Source organism: Condylura cristata, unplaced genomic scaffold (genome assembly GCF_000260355.1).
Source record: "Condylura cristata isolate star-nosed mole 26May11 unplaced genomic scaffold, ConCri1.0 scaffold00003, whole genome shotgun sequence".
In the NCBI taxonomy this organism is placed as follows: domain Eukaryota; kingdom Metazoa; phylum Chordata; class Mammalia; order Eulipotyphla; family Talpidae; genus Condylura; species Condylura cristata.
The window spans coordinates 62,990,272-63,013,535 of NW_004567104.1; the positions used below are offsets into that span (position 1 = coordinate 62,990,272).

At 35.6% G+C, this 23,264-nt stretch overlaps 1 protein-coding gene across 1 annotated transcript; it reads right to left on the reverse strand.

The window, feature by feature from the left end:
* Window positions 1–8,572: 8,572 nt before the first annotated feature.
* BTG3 (BTG family, member 3) lies at window positions 8,573–22,636 on the reverse strand. Its single transcript, XM_004675302.2, has 4 exons — window positions 22,464–22,636; window positions 18,847–18,984; window positions 13,313–13,520; window positions 8,573–9,260 (listed from the first exon to the last, which is right to left on the reverse strand). Exons 1-4 carry the CDS (start codon window positions 22,634–22,636, stop codon window positions 9,021–9,023), a joined length of 759 nt encoding a protein of 252 aa, XP_004675359.1. The 3' UTR covers window positions 8,573–9,020.
* Window positions 22,637–23,264: the final 628 nt, after the last annotated feature.

Below are 23,264 nucleotides of genomic sequence, written 5' to 3' on the forward strand. Positions count from 1 at the left end.
AGATTTATTTATTTATGCATACAGAACTGGGGTACAAGCCAGGGGTACAGGGGCGGTGAAAGGATTCACCAGAGACAGGGGTGGGGGTGTGTGGTGGGGTGGAAGGCAGAGCTGACAGACAAGTACACAGCTGGGGGAGCAGTGGGCGGGTCAGGAGAGGTCTGCCGCATCATGCGGGTCACCTCTGGGCCAGGAATCAACTGCTTTACACTGAAAGCGGCTACTAGCTTGTGCTGCGTCCTAGCCCGTTATGCACCAGAGAGGGCCCTCGACCACAAATTTAACATTTTGAACTAGGTGATTTTTGTTTTGGGGGACCCACCCTACACACGGTATGTTTATCAGCGTTTTGGAATCTACCCACTAGGTGCCAATGGTACTGTCTCTCCCAAGAAGAAGTGATCCTTAAAAATGACTCAGTGTTGCTGAGCAATCCCTGGGAGAGTGGCAAAAGTCCCCCACTGCCTGGGGATTAAAAAGAGAACAATAGATGTGGAGCTGGACATGTTTAAACACCACTTACTACTACCAACTTAGGTTTTCTAGTGCTTAATATGAGGATTAAGGAATATCACACAGTGTATTGGAAGGTTTTAAACAAATGGAGTTGATATAATAATGCAAATTTGTTTTATTTGTCCCTGGTAACTGGGTTGTTGACAGTGATACTTAGATTTTCAGAGAATTAAGATATAGAAAAACTTCTGAGTATAATTTAATGCCTTTAAATCTTATTTTAATCTTGCAGCTCTAAGGGCTGGTAAATTAAATACCAAGCAGCAAAACAGATGAAATTGAGAATTCAGGATAATTTACTAAAGAAAAATGTTATACTTTTAAGGCATAATCAACTGTAATTTCAAAATGCAATAAAATTAGTGAAAAGATCAGGAATCCGGTTCTAGAAACTTAGCTGAGTTTTTCTTGCTGGCATTTCTGAAGTAAAATCAAATGTAATTTGTTATTTTGTTCATTAAAAGTTAACAACGATTGAAAAAAATGTCCCAACTTAGCTGGAGGAAAAAAAAACTTGTGGAGGACAATGAAAAAATAAATTTCAATCTAGTTAACTTGTTCCTACCAAGGCCTTGATCAGTTGGCATCTTGTCTTGGGCTGTGAAATTCTCACTCAGAGTTAGAGGTGCTGAGAAGATCCAGGAATTTAGGTAAAGCCTTATGTCAGTCCCCATTAAAGAACCGAAGCCACCATGAACTTCCCTACCTTACTGTCTTGGTGGGATGCTTGCGTTAGAATGTAACTGATAGTATGAAGAAAAAAAAAAAAAACACCTAAACCTGATGTAATAGGTCTTATGTGGTTCATTCCAATTCTCTAGGATTGATTTCCCATGCTTTTTGGTGTGCCTCTAGGGCATAGCTGTACCTGCTACCTAACGGGTATGGTTTTGTGCTTCTGTGAACATGCAAATTACCAGGGACCTGACCGTCCCCTTGTATACTTGTGTTTTCTGTAAGGGTAAGCTAAATACTACTCCCTTTGAATCACGTTTTGATTTGCATGCCAGCTTCTCATTCACAAGCTGAATTGTGTGTGTCTAGGTTTTAATATCAACAGTACAGAACTTTTATGATAGAAAGTCGTTTGTGTTTGAATTGTTTAATATATTTAATTTACTGCCTTCATAGCTTGAAGCTGGTTTATTTACCTTTATTCCCAGTGCCTACTCTGACTTGCATTTGCTTAGTAAATGTTAAATGAATTTTTAGAAAGGAAACTTTAGGCTCTAAGGGCATGTATGCATTCATTAGGTATGACATATCTTCTCTAAGACAGTGGCCTGGTGGCTTCCAAAGAGAAGTGTTGAAGGAATAAAAGGGTACTTCAGTGTATCTGTGATGAGGAAAAAGTGCCCATCACTTAAAAATTAACTTGCACAAATAAAGAATGGGATCACCTAGCTCAACAGAAGCAATACAAAAGAGACCTAATGAGAAGAACCCAAGTAAGTGGAGAAACACTCTAGAAATATCTAATGCTTTCCTCAGAAATTCTGAATTGGTCTGCGGGTGAAGTCTCTGATTCCATTTTTTCCATCAGGTTATTTCCATAATCAGCCAACCTAGGCAGTTCACAGCCAACCTGTGAACTGTTTAGGAAACCCTGTGCAGGTGATTCTGTTGGTCAGCCTCTAGCAGTAGAATATTTGTTCTTAGATTTAACAAACTTCCAGAAATATTTAAGTGTACCTTTAGTGAGATGAAAAAATCCTTACATGCTTTTTAAATAATTTGTCTCCTGAGACGACTAGTCAGGACAATTAACTTCTGTTTATAATTTTATTAGTATTCTGAGGTTGCCAGAAACTAACAAACTGAGTGGCTTAAGTGGGACTTGTGTCAGTTCTGGAGCTGAAAGCCTGAGATGAAGGCAGGGCAGTTAGTGTTGTGAGGGAAGACTGGCATTTCCTTGAGTGTAGGTGTTTTTTATGTCTTGTTTCTATCTCTTCACCACCTTCTATTCATGTCTGTCCTAGTTGTTCTAGTCTTGTAATACAGCAGCCGTTAAGGCCACATTTCGAGGTATTGGGTATTAGAAGTGTTTTCACAATTGAAATTGTGGGACAGGTCTAATAGTGAAATGATGTGGAACACACTCCCAGAATTTAAATTTTAGTGGCATAATAAAAATCAACACCTACATAATTATGCCAATATAGTTATTTCTTGGTTCTGTCTCTTTTGTGCCCAGACTGATACACTTTTTTTAAAAAAAAGATTCATTTATTTAAGCACAAAAGAACTGGGCTACAGGCTAGAGGTGCAGAGGGTGAGAGGATACACCAGAGACAGAGTGGAGAGCAGAACAGGCAGATGTGTTGAAGTACACTGCTGAGGGGAGCAGTGGGTGGGTCAGGAGAGGTCTGCTGTGCCCTGTGGGTCAACTCCCTGGCTGGGGGTTGAACTCGTGCTGCAGTGGCTGTGACAGCTTCATAGTGCTGTGCTTTAACCTATTGTGCCACCAGAGAGGACCCTGATACACTGTTAATCTCACAGCTCCTTGTCAGATAAAGAAATGGTTAATGGTGATGGATTTGTATTATGAGTCTTGCTGGTAAGGTGAAGCTTTTCAGGGAACTGGAGTTTATAAGGAAGTTTTGTATTATAAGTGATAATTTACTGATTTTGATTTTTTAATAGGTGGTACAGTCACACGGCATAACATTGATAGAGTGAAAAGTATGACCAATTTCTTATTTATCCTTCTAGAAATGCTCTATACATATGCAGGTAGATGTATGTGAGCTTATTCTGATTATTATTTTTTTTAAAGATTTATTTATTTGTGCATACACAGAACTGGGGTGTAGGCGAGAGGTGCGGGGGCAGTGAGGGGCTTCACCAGAGACAGAGTCGGGAGTAGAACAGGCAGATCTATGAAGTACACTGCTGAGGGGAGGTGCAGGCAGGTCAGGAGAGGTCTGCCATGCCATCTGGGTCACCTCTGGTTTGGGGATCGAACTCATGCTGAAGTGGCTTTAGCTTCTTAGTGCTGTGCTTTAACCCGCTGCGCCACCAGGGAGGGCCCTAGTCTGATTAGTTTAAAAAATGAACAATGACTGAATAGGTGATGGTGGGTATTAGAGTTTAGATGGGAGCAACATTCAGAATTATGACATAGAATGGGGAAGACAGAGCCGTAGCAGATTTGAAAGTAAGTCTTGTCTTAGCCATGCAACATTTAACATATTAGAATTTAGGAGAGAAAGATGGGACCTAAGTAGAAAACTCAGCTAGAAATTAAACTTGTTAGTCATACGCATGAAGACTGGTTTTAAAGCTACAGGATAGAGGAAATCATGGAAGAACATGTATGCAGAATAAAAGGGTGAAGTTTGAAGCCGAATTCCTGAAAGATTTGGAAATTAAAGTTTTAGTTTTAGCAATGTTGACTTTGAAAAACATACTTGGTCCTTAAGTAGAGCTGGTGAACAGACATTTGCAATTATGCCACTGGGGGGAGGATCGGAGTTAGAAACCTGGGGGTCACAAGCATGTACATGTTGAGATGACCAAGGAATTTCTGTACCCAAAGAGTAGGGGCCAAATGTGCTTTTGGCTTAAATAGAAAGGCGAAAGATGAAAAAAATGTGTGCAGACAGGTGGACAGGGGCTGAGGCACTGTGTGGGCCCACTGCTGCCACCCTGTGGGGAAGAGCATCCCTGGAATAAGCCATCTGCTGACTCCAGTCGCTGCTTCTGTGGCATAAGGCTTTTCTGTTGTTATGGAGAGTTTCTATTTCTCAATTTTTTTCTTATGGGATTATTACTTTGGGAGGGGTAAAAAATTCCCATACACTGAACAAAATTTATTTTGGTATTAAATGCAAGTAAGTGTAGGTATGGGAAGTGCCTTTATCAGCACCTCAGACGGTGAAGTTGGGAAAGATTCTGGTTCTTTCTGGATGAACTTAGACAAGCTGCATGATCTCTCAGTTCTCTTTCCTCACCAATATAACATAGTCATACCTACTTGGTAGGTTGTTCTAAGATTGCTAAATTAGTGTATGTCAAGCATGTAGGCTGACATGTAAAACTCTAAATGTTCATTGCTATCATTATTGTTAGAGCAGTAACATTTGCCTCGTATTACCACACGACAAAGTCAGGTTTTCCAGAGAAGGCTGTCTAATGCCTGTTGTCTTATTGTAACTACTAATAACAATAAATTCTTAACTCTCAAAAATGCCTCAGATTGGACAGATTAAAGTGAATGTGTGCTGGTTCATTCTTTTGCTTTTATAAAAAGCCCCATCTTTTCCATTCATTTACTGTTTGTCTCCTCTCACAAAGTTAGACCTCTTGAAGGCAGAGACATCTTTATATTTAATGTTTAACACACAGTAAAGAGTCTTCAGTGGTTTTTCACTGACAATAATTGCAGCAGCTCTGGTTTTGTTCCTATAAAGCTATTACCCCCTTTATCTTCCCTTGGTGTTTCTAAAATAATCTTTAGTTTCTGGAGTTCTTGCTCAGGGTAGTTTTATGGAATTAACACAAATGAAATTAGTGAAGAACATAAGTTATCTTGCACCTGAAAGGATGTGTCTAGGTCCTGTGTGAGGTTATATATCACACACTAATCCAAGGTGAATGTTGGCTGCTGGTACTTTACTCTTCCAGTGTCACTAAATAGGACACTTTTCCTCTCACATGGTCCCAGAAATGTCAGCAGGGAGGACATTTTTAGGAAACAGTGTGATGAGTTTGCAATTATGAGAAAACTCATAATTGACTACAGTTGCAGCCTGTGGGAAAATGAGTCTTCCAACATTTTTATTTCACCCCTTCTGACTTACTGACAAGGGGACCCAGCCAGGAAAGGTTTTGATTTCCTAAGGCCACATAAAAACAAAATCCAGGTCTCCAGATTTTTGATCTAGTGGTTTTCCTAGGAATAAAGTGTACACAAATGAATACCATGAAACTATTAATGTTTTAGAATAAATCAGTGGCATCAGAAAATGTTTATTTTTAAATTGGCCATAAGATGAATGTACTTCTTATCATGACACAATAGGAGTATATAAACTCTCTTAAAACATTTCCAATCCACTAAAATACCACTGCCACTGGAGTGATTACAGGTGATCTTTTCTCTGTATTTTTTCCCCTAAATGAACAATATTACTCGTCCCAACAGAAAAATAATTTTAATTCATATCAGCAGAAAAATAATTTTAATGATCTTTTGTTAATAACTTGACACATTTAATTAAAATCCCCCATTACCAGGGACAATTCTACATGTATATACATAGTAAAAGGAACTAATACTTTTTTTTTTAAGATTTATTTTTTCATACAGAACTAGGGTACAGACCAGAGATGCAGAGGGTGAGAGGATTCACCAGAGACAGCCGGGAGCAGAACAGGCAGACTGACGAAGTACACTGCTGAGGGCAGCAGCGGGCGGTACAGGAGAGGTCTGCCACGCCATGTGGATCTCCTCTGGGGCAGGCGGGGATCGAACTCATGCGGAAGTGGCTCTAGCTTCCCAGTGCTGTGCCTTAACCCGCTGCGGCACCAGGAAGGGCCGGAACTAATACTTTTTAAGGAGATTTGCTTGTATATTAGAAAAGAATATTTGATGCCCCCTTGTGGCCAAGAACTTTTAGAAAGTAATATATTCCTTTTCATTACAATCTCATCTAACCCAGAATTTAAAAAAAAAAAATCTATTCTGTTGCTTCCTCAGTTAATAAAAACGAATGCTAACATATTGTTAACAGTTTAAGGGCAACTATTATTACCAGTTAGCTACTATCTTTCCAAACCTCTATCTCCTAAAAACTTATCATGGAGTTCCAATTTGCTGGAATTTTAAAAAATCCTATTTAGATCATGTGGGCTAATTTATTTCAATACTGACTCAGTTTTTTCATATGTAAGCTGAAACTACTAGAACATACATAATTTTATCAAAGAATGGAAAGTATATTACCTATAAGATACTATTCCATTTTGCTATATAAAATGCTTTATATACATAGGTATACATATGAACTATAATGGTTAACATTACCTTGAGATAAATATACAGGCTCTGTTATCACTTTTGGGATATGTTTTCAGACTTCCCCAAGCTTATGTAAACAAAGTTTTACATTAATCATTTTCATTCTATGACAAACCTAACTTCTATCATTTTCTGGGAAGTTTTCTCTCTGGACTTTGTCTTTTAAGATGTCTTTTGAAAATAGTTTAAAGTTTTGCTCTTTCAATTCCAAGACAGAATTTTTATGTCACGTGGAGAAAATATTCCTATGCTAAAGTCTGTAAGTAGGACCTTCTGTACTACCTGCTTTAAGTTTCATAGTTTACATTTAATCTTTATGTATCTGTAATTAACTCTTTACATTCTTACCTTAAAGGAAAGATGCACAGCCTAGTAATTCATTACTAGTAAATTGTTGGGCTGTCATAAGTCATAAACTATTTTTGCTTGAAAAAAATGTTCATGACTTTTCCAACAACCCAACATTTATTATTTGTAAAGTCACTGATTTACCTTGCATTAAATGCCTGTTTCTCGTTCTGTATTTGTAATTTTGTCTCACTGGTAGATTAATTCACTCTTGTCAGACATAGGAGTATATGCTGATAAACGCTAAGGCAGTAGTAACATGCTCATCTTTAAATAATTTTTTTGGTTACTTTTGAGGATTGTTCCTTGTGCAAATGTAAAATCAGGTTTTCAAGTTTTTAAAATTTCATGGAGATTCTGATTACAATTAATACTGGTTTCACTTATCAACTTGAAAATTTTACAATATAAAGATCTAAAAACATTTTATACCAAGGTCCTGTTGACCAAATTAGTAGTTTGCTTTGTTGTATCACTTATATTCAGTTTTCTTTACATTTTTTCTCTTGGGCCTCCCTGGTGCCACAGGGGGTTAAGTCTCAGCATTCTGAAGCTATCAGCAGCCACTGCAGCATAAATTCTATCCCAGCCAGGGGTTGACCCACACAGCAGACCTCTCCTTGCCTTTCTGCAGCACCTCTCAGTAGAGTATTTAGCACCCTTCAGCACTGTCTCGCCTCTGATTCACTAGAGTGAGTAGCAGAACAAGCAGATCTTCTGAAATAAACTGCTGAGGGGGGAGTAGCAGGCAGGACAGGAGAGGTCTGCTGTGCCATGTGGGTTACCTCTTCCTGTAGTGCTGGTGGTAGCTTCATAGTGCTGTCTCTAACCCCCGCACCACCAGAGGGGCTCCACAAAATGCTATTTTAACAATTTCCCTATCCAACTGGTTATGTAATTGAGAGCACAGGAGGAATAGTACATATTATCATTGTTTTACAAGTATTTATTACTTGACTATTTCCTTTGAGACACAAGAGATCTCAGCAAAAAGTTAAAATTTTAAAACTACATTGCAGTCACTTAATCCAGAATTTTAACAGACTGCTCACAAAACATTCATGCTATTTGGTTATCAGTGATGCATGGTATGTATAATGAAATTAAGTCCGTAAGTGCTTTTTAAAAGTTTGTTTACCCCTCCGGTTCTCATCTTTTTTAAAAATTCGTTTTTTGTTTTTTTTTTTTTGTAGTTCAAGGACACTTTCAAGACTGATGGCATTACAGTGGTATAATTATGAAGGACTACCGAAGAATGTGAAGGACTGTACTATTTGGCTTTAGACTTCTAGACTTTTTAACATGTTGAAAAAAAGCTCCAGGAACAGAGATAAGAGTGACTGTTAAGAACAGATCTACTTTATGTAGTGCCATAAGGGATTAAAGTCAGATGTTACATAAAAATCAGTACAGGCCAAAGTCTTAGGAAAATAGTATGCAGTCGCTTTAATGGTAAAAGAAATTTTGTTATAGTTGTATTTTCAGTTTGCTGCAACTAACAAATTTAGATTTTTATATGTCTATTTTGATACTACAGCCTTTGAGAAAGGTATGGTTAATAAAAAGTTGGTATTTGTAAGGAAAAACTTAAATTCTTGTGTTGTATTTTTCTTTGCAAAATACTGAAATGGAGTATCTTCTTTGTTCTTTCTCCCTTATTTTTAATGTACAAAAATAGAAACACAGTCATGCCTCAAACTACTTTTTATTTACAACTACATGATTTCACACAATTCTTCTAAACGACATAAAATAGATTTCCTTGTGTATAAATAACTTACATACTCTCCATAAAGTAAATGTTTAAAGGTGCTAGAAGAGATCATCCACTCCTACAGTGTTCTTGTATCCAACAGAGTTGATGCACAATATATAAATACTCAAGTTCAATATTAAAAACTCAGGCACTTGACTAACTTTAATAAAGTTTCTCAAACTATATCAATATATCTAAAGTGCATATATATATATATTTTAAGAAAGATTATTCTCAATAACATCTCTATAAAAATAAGTTTGATGGTTTGACCCATCTAACTGTGTACTACTATGAGTATGAACTTTTAAACTTTTAATGTGTAGTCAGGATTATTCTAGTTTTTCTCAACATGACATCAACATAATCAAAAAGCAGCTAATGAGGTGCTAACATGTGAGGATTAATCCAGTGATTCCGATCACAGTGCATTCCAGGAGGAGGTACCCATGTCACTGGAATTGGGCGATACGGTTTATTCTTCCTTCCCTGATTGGGATAACCGAATGGAACAGGAGGAGGGTAGTGATTCTGATGGCTATTTCCTCGGTACATTCCCGGCTTTTTTCTGGGCAAAGGATGCCACATTGGAAGAGGAGGAAATATTAGTTCTGAAATCTGTAGGGAAAAGAAAACATAAGCCAATTCAAAAGAAAAATTAGCCATATGCTATGTAAAAACTAAGTCACTTTCCAGATGCCTCAAAAGTACATTACAAAAAACTCATTACAGGTAATCAAGCAATGTTTTCTGAATGAATGAAAAGGAATAAATTCCAAAATAGCCCCCTAAAACAACCAGGAATTTCTGGTTACTTGAACCAGAAAAGATCAAAAGATAAAATGAATGGCATGTTTTAGATTAGTATGGTGCAATATGGAGTCATCCAAGGAACTGTTAAACACACTCATATCCTAGGCCTAGTTTACTGAACATTGAGTAACAAAATCTTAGAAATAAAGGGCAGTATTTTGATGATACTATGCCTACTCTGCCGGTGATTCTGATGAAGCCAGTTTTGTTTTTGGAAACAATAGTTTTAGATTACACATTAAGTCAGATGGGACATTAAGTTCACATTATCTCAATGTTATCAGCAGTTTTGGATCGCTGCTCAGAATGCTATGCCCTGTTACTACTATGTTGTTTCAGAGTTCTTTGATTTCTAATTTGTTTCTTTTCGTACAGGTATTTTAAATTTAAATTACTATATACTTACCTCTTATTAAAACATATGTACACCATTGCATTGATATGACAATTTAAAAGATACAAAAACTCACACATTGGAAAAGTACCTCTTTGTTCTGATTACCAGCTAATCAACTCCCCTCTGTGATTCATACTTATTATTTTGTGTATATCTTTTATAAATTTTACATGTACATGCTTTTGTTGTGTATGTACACACACTTAAACACACGTAAACACAAGACTGTATATTGCTTTCTGCACTTGTAGTCACTGACTATACAATAAGAAGGAAGAACTTCTAGTTCAAACTAACTGAACTATAACACAAATGAGTGCCCAAATGAAATGTTTTCATTCTTCTTACATTGGGGTGCTGACAAGATTTTAAGACTGTAAAGCAGCAGACTAAATATTGGATCTTACATTATTCCTTCCCAGCTAATCCTCACACCCCAGAGGCAACCACTGTTATGATGAGTTCTATCACCAGACTAAGTTTTCTGTTTGTGAACTTCATGTAAATGGAGTCATACAGCATGTGTTTTTTGTCTGGTTCCTTTTGATCAATCGAATGTTTCTGAGGTTCTTTTATACCATGTCAATTAGTTCTACTTTACTACTATTGTTCCACTGTACGAACACACAGAATCCCATCCTTTTTCACTCATTTGTTAACATTTAGATTGTTAAGAAGTTGCTATAAATATTCCAATACAAGGCTTTGCAGACATTTATTTCATTTAGTTTGTTAAAATGTAAGATGGAACTGTTGCATAGCACCGTAGACACAAATTTAACTTTGTAAGTAAACATCAACAGGTTATTAACAGTTTACCAAAGTGACTTCCATTTCATTCTCCCAGTTTATGCATCTAGCTGCTTCATATCCTTGTCTACATTTGGTATTGAAATTTTGAACTTTAACCTCTGAGAAAAGCAATATTTCACTATGATCTGTTCTGTATTTTCCTGATGACAAATTGAAGCTGAGAACATTTTTATGCCGTCTGTTTACATAACAACTTTTATGAAGTGTGTATCACATCTTTTATTCATTACTTTTACTTGGGCTGTGTATCTTTTAGGAGTGATTTATAAAGCACATTCTGCAAGAGAGTCCTTTGACTTATACTTATTAAGAATATTTCTCCCAATCTATGCTTTATTCATGTTCTTAATGGTTTCTTTTGATGAACACAGAGTTCTGATTTTGATGGAAGCAAATTGTCCCGTTTGTTTTTGTGTCCCCTGGAAGAAAGCTTTGCCTATTTAATTAGTAATGATACATCTCCCTATATTCTATGCTAAAAGCTTAAGATTACAATTATGATCTATCTCAAATTATTATTATTTTTATATACCCTACAAGGTTCACGTTTCCCTCCCATATTATCCAAATTGTTTCAGGACTAGATCTTTAAGACTTTCCCCATGGGAAGAATGCTTTGGCATTCTTATTAAAAACACAACAGTGACTATACACATATGAATTAAATCTGTAACCTTTACTGTTCCATTTTTATCTTGGTGTTTTTAAACCATTACCACATTGTCTTGATAAATATAATGGCTATATCAGTGAGGCCTCCAACTTCATTCTCCTTTTTTTAAGCTTTAAAATCAACCTGTAACTTTCTAGGAAAAAAAAGTTAAGATTTTGATTGAGTTATATCTGTAAATTGGGAACAATATAATAACCACACAGTAAAATAATCTTCACTCCCTAATTAGCAGACAGTTTCAGAACACACAAAGCCCTTTATCCTTTTTGAATAATGTATGCCAAGTTCAATTAAAAAAGTGGCTAGGAAAAAAAGATTAAAGCGGACCTCTTGCATTGCTCTCTACACAACAGCTTATAATCACTATACTTTTCCGTCATAAAATATTTGGTGGTGAATATAAAGCCAAAAAGAAATGATTTTCTTAAAAAGTGACCTTAATTTACATGCCTTTATTGTAACAATATCCTAATAGACTTCAAACATTGAAAAATAAATACAATTTAATGTAAAGTGAAACTAAAAATTAAGTCAATATACTTATAAAAGTAAGGTATTCAGTTTAATTTGGAATTGTATTAATGCATCGAGGGGAAAAATATTGAAATTATTTATGGCAAAGGTCTTAAAAAAAAATTATTCCTGAAATACACATATGTCTACCTATCTACATAAGACAATCTCAAGAAGAATACAAAATAACTGATAATGGATCCTTCAATGGAAGGACACAAGAATGATGGCTGGAAGGAAGAGGAATAATTTGTCATTATCACACTTTTTTATACTATCTGAAGCTGTTTTTTGTTTTGATTTGTTGTTAGGGCATATAATTCAACCCTTCAGGGGTGGAGGCAAAAATTTAAAAAATTAAGGTATATTAAGTGAGTATTCACCACATACATGTATTTTTGAATGTTAACAGTCTGGTTTCTCCTTTTCAAAATTCAATAAATTTTCATGTTAGCTCAAATTCAAGGTGAACATAAACCTGCTTGATTATGAACCTGTATGTTTCATTATGTCTAATAAAGGTCAAATTAACAAATGTAGGTATATTTGAAATATACTCAAAATTAGAAAAAAAGTACTTAATGAAGAATAAGGTTCAGCTTAAAATACCTCTTTAATTTTTCTGACTTTAAAATGTTTTCTATTAAAGAGTAATGTGTTGAGAATTTTAAAATTAGTATGTTAAATTTTCTTTGGTATGCAGGATAAAAATAAGTAGGTGAACAAATCTTTTTAAGTTCATGTATAAAAGACATATGACCCTTCAAGTGGCAAAGGTGACTGTTAATAGATTAAGTGAAAAATAAACGGATATAATTTAGTGGAGTTTCTGTTTAATCATGGAATGGGAGAGAATAAGAAAGCTAAACTCAAAGGTATAAATTGGGAATGTTAAACAAGAACAGAAAGTTATTGGCTATTTTTGAATAACAGTGATTTAAAAAATATCAGGGGCCTTCCTGGTGGCACAAGGGGTTAGGTCTCAGCACTGCTATGGGCAGCCACTGCAGCACCAGTTCAATCCCTGGTCAGGGAGGTGAACCTCACATGGTGCAGCAGACCTCTCCTGTCTCTCTCATTGCTTCCTTCAGCAGTGTATTTTAGTAGATTTCATCTGTTCTGCTCCCCATTCTGTCTTTGGTGAATCCCCTCATCCTTCACATCTCTGGCCTATACCCCAGATCTTGTATGCAAAAATAAATAAACCTTTAAAAATAAAGTAAAAAACATCAGAAACATCACCATGATTTTTTTTAACTCTATGTCAAGCTTTTTCAAATATATGTAAAGCAGACCTCTGAAAAAGTAACTCAGGATGTCTACTTCCAATTCCAAGAAGCAGTTCTCCTTAGTGTGAAAAGGTTAAGAACTGTGAGACAGCATCTCAAATCAGAAACTTTGAGCAACAAGGATGGGATTACCTGCAATGTTACTTGGCAAACCCTGCTTTAATATAATTACCTGGTACACTGGGCTTGGAGTTGCAGTCAGTGAACTGGGTTTCACTTCTACTTCTTTACTTGTTTCTTCATCTGAAGAGGAGGATCCTGAATGATAATCAGAGGTAACCTTATCAAAGGCTCTAGTAACTTTCTTGGAGATCTCATCCTTGTTCTCATCCTCATTTTCAAAGCTGGCAACAATGAATGCATTATTTTTCTCTCCATATCTAAGAATAGTAGAAAAAAAGTTACAAACTTCATAGCATCGACATGAAATACCCATAAAATTTAAATTAAGTAAGTCTGGACATGCCATTGGTCAATTCCCCCTCTCACCTCCAACTGGTCAAATTAAATAAGGAACCATCCCAGAACTTGACCCCATATATAACTATTGACAGAGCAGTGGGTTAAACTGTGGTGCATATACACAATGAAATACTAAACAACTACAAGAAAAAGATGGAACTCCTGTCATTTGCAAAAACATGAATAGAACTGGAGAATATGCTAAGTAAAATCAGAAGGACAAAGACAAATAAATGTTGATTTCACCCATGAGGGGGGAAAGGAACTGACAAAACTAAACCAAAACAAATCCTAGAAATATGAATACAAAATTAAGGCTGCTACCGGGAAAGGCATGATAGGGGTGGACAGAGAAGGGCAAGGAGGTCTAATGATAGAGGGTAAAGGAATACGTGTGCTTTAATGCTGGGGACAGTGTGGTAATGTACACTTTAAGAGGTATGAACCTATTCCTCTAAATCCTGTACAACAGTGCTATCACCATAAAGAAAAAAAATTTTTTAAGTAGAAGAGATGTTAGAACACTAAGGAAAAATCATTTGATTATATTTTTATATGTAACATTGACATTAGCTACATATACAGTAAACTTTTCTAATATATTTATAACAAACCCAAGTAATGTGTATCTTAGTAATTCAAGTCTCAATTGACTAGTTATTTCTGAGTTTACTTTTATGATTAAATTAGAAAGGGAAGCAAAATTCCTATATCTACTCTGACAAAAAATGAAAACTGAAGTAATTATTGAATTTAAAGAAAATACACTTGTTGAAAAGATTTTGATTAAATTGTACTGTTTACCTCTTAAATGCCTAGGATAACTGCTTATTTCTCACTTCAATTTTCTTTTTTTTTTAAAGATTTATTTATTTATTCATACAGAACTGGGGTACAGGCCAGAGATGCGGAGGGTGAGAGGCTTCACCAGAGACAGAGTGGGGAGCAGAACAGGCAGATCGACGAAGTACACTGCTGAGGGGAGCAGCGGGCGGGTCAGGAGAGGTCTGCCGCGCCATGTGGTCACCTCCGGGGCAGGTAGGAATCGAACTCATGCAGAAGTGGCTTTAGCTTCTTAGTGCAGTGCTTTAACGCCCGCTGCGCCACCAGGGAGGGCCCAATTTTCTTTTTTTAAGTAAAAGGGCAAGACTTTATTCTTCCAAAACCTTTAAGCCTATGGTCTAAGAATAATTGTCAAAATATTTAATTTTGGCTACTGGTAACTAAAAAAAGGAAATAAATTTTGCAAAGAAAGAAACAGCATAAGAATATGAGTTTTCACTCAGACAACAAAGGAGAGACCCACAAATCTATTTAAATAGACTGTACAATATATACATTATGAGACAATTTCCAGCTAGCATCAGAACAAAGTAAATGAATTTTAAGTGGCTCTTACATATATGTAATTAAAGTTGGAATTATCTTTTCAATTTTAGGTTAAGAAACAAAACAACTTCAACAAAAAAATAGGGCTAACTATGACTATGATGTCAGTAAATTTCACTTCAAGATAGCTCATCTCAAATTATTTATTCAGTATGATCATTTAGTTTAAGCCTAACTGCAATAAAGACTCTGAGAGTTTATATGAAGTTAGGTAGTTTCACAGGTCAGTTCTATTATAGCTTTGGTGTCTTCTCTTATAGAGGCATAACTTTATTTCTCATTTTACCTCATAAAAAGAGTTGCTACAGCAAAACTGAAGGTAGGCCTAAGCCCACTGTTAAACATTACTGGCATTAGCACATATAAATTAGTCTTTGATTACACTGAAATTTGCTAAGTGTTTAAATCCTGGAAATGCTAAGTAAATGTAAAATAGTAAGAACTCTGTGTTGTGAGATTTGCTCTGGCTAGACAACAAATCACTAGCTGTCCTCAACAAATCACTAGCTGAAAGACCAACCAGTAAGTATCCAGGCTTCCTCACCCAGCAGATATGAAACTGAGGCCTGGGGAAATGAAATAATTTGCTCCTGGCACATAGCTAATTCAGTGTCAGATACAGAACCAGAAATGAGCAAGTCTTTTTATGAAGTAAACTGAAAACCCATTTAATACCTAATAATGGAGTCTAAAAGTTCAAGCAAACTTTAGCAAAACAGAAAGGAAGGAAATCTGAAGAAAATTCCTGCCTTCCAAGAAATATGAACCTCAAATAAGAACAGACATCTAATGATAAAAGGATCATTTTTTAATTTAAAAACGCAGACTTTTTGACATACAAATTCAATTAGGTTCTTTCCCTCTGTAGTATTTTGATATAGTCTCTATGGAAAGTGAAACTTTTCTATATTACTGAAACATTAGAAAGTACAGTTAATTCCTCAGAATTACAATGAATAACTTTCAACTTTCCATTTCCATTTACCAATGACATTACTGAAACATTAATTTAAAACAAATCAATGTTTAATGTTTTCTCAGAAATATAGAAACTACAAAATAAGTTATAGAATATATAAAATAATGAATTTATAAGCTTGTCATTATAAGAATGTTATTTTTTTTCTCAAATATTTCCCTAACTGATACCCTTTTTAGCCATATAACACAGCATCCTTCCAATATCTTATCCTGACAAAACTCCGAACTCCGAACAGAACAGTATGTTCTTTTTGAGTGCTTTCAAATTTTTTTCCATAACCTTAGTTAATTTAATGATTTTCAGGTATTTATTTAACTAGATTAGCTTTTTAATTTTTAGAATATTTCTTTCCAGTTTTGGCTCCAAATCACTTATTAATATCTCTATTTCTTTTATTAGCTTACAGCAATGATTTCTACTCATTGTTAGCATGTCTTTCATTTTTGGTAATTTGTTTTCAATGAATAAGCCCCATATTCTGTAGGTGATTTCTATTAGCTAATGAAAAAAAAATATCCATTTTTTAAATCATAAACAAAATTACTGTAAAGCTATTGAGCAAAGATTTTCTTATATTAAAGCTCAGAGCACAGAAAGTTTTCCTGCCATCATCAAGTAATGAAGTATACAAATAAAAAATGTCACATAAGTTTTTCTTCAGCATTCAAGCATTACAAATAATTATGTACAAAATGCTTATATAATTACACAACTTCTTAAATATCCTATGAAAGAGAACTCTTACTTAATCATTTAAGATTGTTGTGTTAAGTATTACTGAGTGGGTGATAATATATTTGTGCTAGTGCTTTTAGCTTTTTTTTTTTTTTTTTAATTTATTTATTCATACAGAACTGGGGTGTACAGGCCAGAGATGCGGAGGGTGAGAGGATTCACCAGAGACAGAGAGGGGAGCAGCACAGGCAGATCTATGAAGTACACTGCTGAGGAGAGCAGCGGGCGGGTCAGGAGAGGTCTGCTGCGCCATCCACGCCATGTGGACCTCCACCATGTGGATCTCCAGGGGCAGGTGGGAATCAGGAATCAAACTCATGCTAAAGTGGCTTAAGCTTCTTAGTGCTGTGCTTTAACCCCTGCGCCACCAGGGAGGGCCCGCTTTAGCTTTTTAACCCTGTCTGTCAACCTATATAACATTATAGGTAGCTTTATGACTATTATGAACACCTCCCTTTCAAAATGCTGCTTATAATTTTGTTTAGGCTGAAAAACTAAGCAACTTAAAGAACTGTCTTAAGAGTCAATTTTATCTAAGTGTGGACCTAATAAAAAAAAGAGTAAGCAATTCAATATAGTAGCTCTGTGACAGCTATTTCTTATATACTGAGGTCTTCTGCAGGGGTTCAGTAGTTAAAATCTACAAAATCTGACCCTGAATTAAGGTGAGTTTTTAATTAGTTTCCCTATCTAAAGATATCTGACATTCCCAAAAATTTGAGCTGGTCTTTTTTTTTTTTCTGAGAAACAAGTTTGGAAGAATCTACTACTTACACTTCATTTCACAAAGCAATAGTTTATACCAAGCAACCCCAGGGTGGTTCATAAAAAATCAATGGAAGAATAATCATGTATTTTTAGCATGATGTGTCTTGAGGTCAAAGGTTCTGGCACTCTAGAACACAACAGGATTGCATCACAATACATCTATACCTCAACCAACAAGTGAGTTATACCTCAAAGCCAGAGAAATACCATACAGGAACAGCTGAAGGAAACCGCTCATTTGAGGGCTTGGGGGATGGATAGGTGAGGCATACACCTGTCATTCCTCCTGTCTGGAAATGTCCTATCTACCTTGACACTTGGTTAACCGTAACTCATTTTCCCTCTCCCAGCTCAAATATTACTTACTCAGTAGTCTTTTCTGTCTCCTGGTGCAGGCAGTAACTTTCTCCTTTGGGCAACCAACCACTACATTTGTACATACTTATATTATAGTACAAATCATACTCTGTGTATTCTTTTTTGTTCCTTATTTTACTTTGAACTACCTAAAAGTAGAATGTCATTCTCACCATTTTTTTTCTTTAAAGATTTATTTATTTATGCACACAACTGGGAGTACAGGCCAGAGGTACAGTGGGTCACCAAAGACAGAGTAGGGAGAACAAGCAGATCTACAAAGTACACTGCTGAGGGAAACAGTGGGCGAGACAGGAGAGGTCTGCAGCACCATGTGGATCACCTTAGGAGCCAGGGATCAAACTCACACTGAAGTGGCTGTGGCTAGCTTGCACAGTGCTGTGTCCTAACCCGTTGTGCCACCATGGAAGGCGTGTCATTCTTTTAAAACCTCACAACTGAAAAATGCCTGGTCCAAAAAGAATGTTTTTTAGAATGAAGGGAATTCAGCTAGATTATACCTAACACTCATCTACAATTATTTATAAGGAAAGAAATAATTTCCATTATGAAAAAAACCACGAAAATATCACTGTCACTTAAAAAACAAAACAAAAAAAAGGACAGGGAGCCAAATAGAAAAAAAAGGAATAGATAATGAAGTTGCCAGTTATTCCTAGGCCAAAGGTTATTATCCAGTATAATTTGGGATTAGTTTCTTTCTTAATGACAAAAGCTGACCTATAGGAATCTACATCTATGGTCTACTGCTTGGTCTACAGTAAACTTCTTGGCAAGCTCTAGAAAATAATCCCTACCCAGTTTCTATAAGTTTCTTTAGCTGTAAAACAGGAATGCAGCCAGTCCTTCTCTATTACTTTTAATTTATATCTGATAAAGTCACAGGCAACACGCTCCTGGCCATAAATACACACAGGTAGGCAATATTTGAAAGGATTTTATAAGATCAGTTCCAGCTCCAAGGTTATCAGCTGCTAAACTCAAGCACTCACCGGCAGCATACTTCACATGGATCCACCCATAAAGTGAGCTCCTTGGGCAAACCCAGGTCACTGTACAAGATGCAGCTGTTCTCACAGGCTTTTAGGACATCAGGATCAACTCTCTGAAACTTATTGACACGAATGCACCTACAACAAAGTACAGTGAGGGCAACAGCCTTATTAAATTTTAGTCATAAACTCTGTCATGTCTATTAGTATTTGCCAATGTAAATTAAAAACAAAACAAAAAAAAAAACCTTAGTGGAGAACCCATGAGCACATCTACCTTAAATAAATAATACATGTGAATTATAGTCAGTGAAGTAGCACCAAGAATATCTGGTGTGACTAAAAGAAGAGGACATTTATGTGAGCCCAAAAATCAGAAATGGCTCTACCTTATTTTACCTAGAAAGTATACAATCTCACATGAACATGTGAGAGTATGAGACCTCTGAAGCTACAAGTTTTATTGGCCAAATCCTATATAATAAAATCTCCAACAATGTTTGATAAATATTTGGAAGTCACTGTGACATGTTTTGATCTGTTATTACCTTGCTTATACATTGTAGATATCGAAATAAAAGTATTAAGAAAGGTGTCCTTTACCTTACCGACAACTGTTCTATACAGTTCTTGACTATAAAAACACAAGTCATTTGTATTTCATACTTGAGATTAAAATGCAACTTGTAATTTGAAGAGTTATTGGATTATTTCATTTAACTCTTGTTACCTAAGGGTTTTAATGAAAAAAAAAGTTGGGAAAAATTCTAAAATTGAGCCTCTGTTCTATTATTTTTTAAGCTAAGAAACACTATGTCTACCTACTGAAATGTTCTCTCAGTTTAAATGGAAAAATTAGTTTAAATAAGCCTTTTACATTTACATAGAGAAATGTCAATTACAATTTAAGTGTTCACTGCCTACAACTAAGAAATCAATCAATAAAAACCAGGTTTTGGTACTAGTTCTAGTACTTATTTAATGGATAAATTTAAATTAAGTTGTTTCACCACTTCCTCAACCAAAACTCTATAGTGTGAAAAATACAAGTTAACCAAAGAACAGTCACTATACCATTATATAACAACATTATGTGTCCTAACATTTTATTATTTACTGATTTCAATTTATATTTAAAACCTTGAATGTTACACTAATAAATGTCTCTAAATAATTTTATACTTAAATGGATTAATTTTATTGTATATAAAATAACTTTTTAAAGGTTTACTGTGCAAAGAACAGTTACCTAAATGCTTTTGAATGTACCCTACTTCTCATAATTGTCCTCTTAGATACTATTTTCTTCATTGAAAGAAAAGGAGGCAGTCTGAATAACTAGTCCATCATCAGCTAGAATGTGGTAAATCTAGGATTCAAATCCAAGACACCAGACTTCAAAATTCATCATCAAATGTCTGTCTGAACCTATCTTAACATCAGCATTAAGACTGCAGCAAAAACAGAGTGAAAAAATTATTTTATAGCATATGATACTGTTCTTTTCTATAAGATTGTCCTATTTTACAGATTCTAGTGTGTAACTGACTCCAGAGTCCCCTGTGCCTCAGGAGAAAAGTAGTCAAGGGTAAGGGGATAGATGTGCTTTTGTTATCTACAATGAGTGTCATAGGTTCTAAGCTTGAAAAACATAGTGTAAATACAGATACTAAAGTTGAGACTCTGCTTCAACAAAATTTACATATTTCAAGTATTTTTATGCTGCTCTTTATTCTACATAATGTGACTACCTATCCATTAACCACTCTTCAAAAACAAGATTTTAAAAGCTGCATTAAAATAGTCTATCATTTACTTAAGGCTGACAGTTTAGCTCTTTCCAATTTTTTTGCAATTATAAAGTGTAAGAAACATCCATATTCATAAACTATTTGTCTGCATATCTGATTATACTTCTCGAAGAGTTTGAGACTCTTCAAAGAATATGAATATTTTTACCACACTTGATATTGCCAAATTGCCCTCCAAAAGCATCTTATTTGTTTATACTGTAGAGAAACTATTTTAATTTATAAACACTTTAGAAGAAAAAAAAACCCACCAAGTCCAACTGTGGTTAATCCTGTATTATAGCCATTTTTATAATAGTAATAACCAACCATTAAGTCTAAGAGTTTGTACTTCAAAAATGGTTTCAAAATGCCTCAATAATGATAGTTCTGATCACTTGCCAATTTAATCCTTTTTGGCTAACTTTTTTTCCTCAAGTTTTAGAATTAATGGAAATGAAAGTATACACTGTCTGACCTTTAAGCATTTACTTGACAGTCTTCTTTTTCAGTAATATAGTATGGTGCTTGGTACTTCCAAAAGGCTTTATCCAATGTCAATTAGATGAGTGTAAAAACCTCAATAGTTCTACCTCACAAAAGCCCTTCAGAAATGAAGGGCTATCAGAAATGAAGATGTACAGGGGGAAAAAAATTAGTAGACTCAAGTGAAAAGATAAAAAATAATGTTTTATACAAACATCCATATTTCTATTTTAATTCACATCTGCCAATTTCCAATTTAGGAAACCTCTCCAGATAAAAATGATGGGGAAAATACATCAATTACTTTGATTCTTCTTTTCAATAAAATATGCTCATCTGGCTTTTGGAACTTGAGAAACAAACCCTGTTTTCACCTCCTTTGTAGATTTTGTGAGTAGTCTTCCCCTTAGAAGAGCTAGTGATTAGAACCAAGTCCTTTATACATCAAAGTAGTAAAGTGCTGATTAATGAAGGAAACTTTGGAGACAGCAATACTCATAAATAAAATTTTTCTAGTCATGACAGCGTCAACTGTTCCACTTATTTTCTGTGACTACATCCACAAATGGAGCCACTGAGTTCAGCAGAATATGTTCAACCCAGGTTGCCAGCCAGCCGTATAAATGCTCACAGGGAGTAAGCATGCCAGGACATGTACACTCTCTTTTAAAGTGTAAATGTAATTTATAAGCCAGCCTGCAAGAGACAGCTGGAAGTGAAAATTACCTTCCCTGTGAGAGCCAAAAGCAGTAGTCACACTGTGGTATACTGAAAGCCCACAGAATTTAGGGTCACTTAGACCTGAGTTTAAATTCCCAAACTAGCATTTGTCAATTGTGTGGTTTATGGGTGTTTTATCTATAAATAATTATACTAGTTTCTATCATAAAGACTGTGTATAGTATAACTTATTCTTGATCAAGAAAATATTATCTAATAATCTTAGCTTTACTTTGTCATAAAGTTCTTATTTTTTTCAAAAATACATGCAAAATGTTACTTTAGATACAATAAGGCTCATTTCTGTCAACCCCTACCATGCTCATATATGGGTGATAGTTTTAGGAAAACACATTCAAGAGCCAAACTATAACTACATGACTAACTCTTATGAGCCAACAATATTAGCTTCCCAAGTCCAGGCAGTTGAAATCCAACAGCAAATGCTTTTATTTTAAAATGACCAGGGCAAAAATACTGAGACCCCAGACTTCTGTATTTTGCAGGTAAAATGGGATAGACACAGACTGGACACTCTCAGTCCTCTGGTCATGTACTCCATTCTGGGGTTTATCAGCCTTTCCACTTAGTCCAATCCAAGTGTCTACCCTAATCCCTTACCTGTAGGCCTGTCCTTTTGATGGTTTTTCTGGATACCAGTGATTTTTATATTTTTCTTGAAGTATTAGAGTCAATTTCTCAGCAAACCTCTCTACTGCCTCCTTTTTCAACTTATCATGTTTTCGAACTAATCTTGTGAAAAAGAAGACAACAGCAGCAATTTCGTTCTTCATCTTTCCCTGCAAAAGTAAAAATTTTTCTCAAAGACAGTAACATAAAAATTGGAAGATAAAGCTCTGTAAAACATCCCTTCTTTACAACCTTCCTCCCTTTCTCCTTCCAACTTTATCTTGTGTTTCACTGGTTCGTATCTTGAAAAAGGAACAATCACTAATTTATGGCATAAAGACCGTATTATAAAATGCTCTTGAAGAATCTTATTACTTAGACATAAGACTTGCCACATGACCCAGTAACTTGATTCCCTAGTTACATACCCAAAATGGAAAGTGTCTACACGAAAACTAGCACACGTATACCATAGCATATCATTGAAACAGCCACAAAGTAGAAATCCAAGTGTCCATCAACTGATGAATGGACAAATAAAGTGTAGGGCACACATACATAATAGAATATTATTCCACAACAAAAAGAATTCAGTCTGGGGCCCTCCCTGGTGGCGCAGCGGGTTAAAGCACTGCCCTGAGAAACTAAAGCCACCTCCGCATGAGTTCGATTCCCGCCTGCCCCGGAGGGGACCACATGGTGTGGCAGACCTCTCCTGACCTGCCCAGTCTGGGGCCCTCCCTGGTGGCACAGCGGGTTAAAGCACAGCACTAAGAAGCTAAAGCCACTTCC

Coding starts and splice junctions, on each gene's coding strand:
- BTG3 (XM_004675302.2), bottom strand. CDS start 22,636: ATGAAGAACGAAATTGCTGCTGTTGTCTTCTTTTTCACAAGATTAGTT. Junction 18,985..22,463: donor TCAAAAGGACAGGCCTACAG/GTAAGGGATTAG, acceptor ACTTTGTTGTAG/GTGCATTCGTGTCAATAAGT. Junction 13,521..18,846: donor CCATGTGAAGTATGCTGCCG/GTGAGTGCTTGA, acceptor TACTATTCTTAG/ATATGGAGAGAAAAATAATG.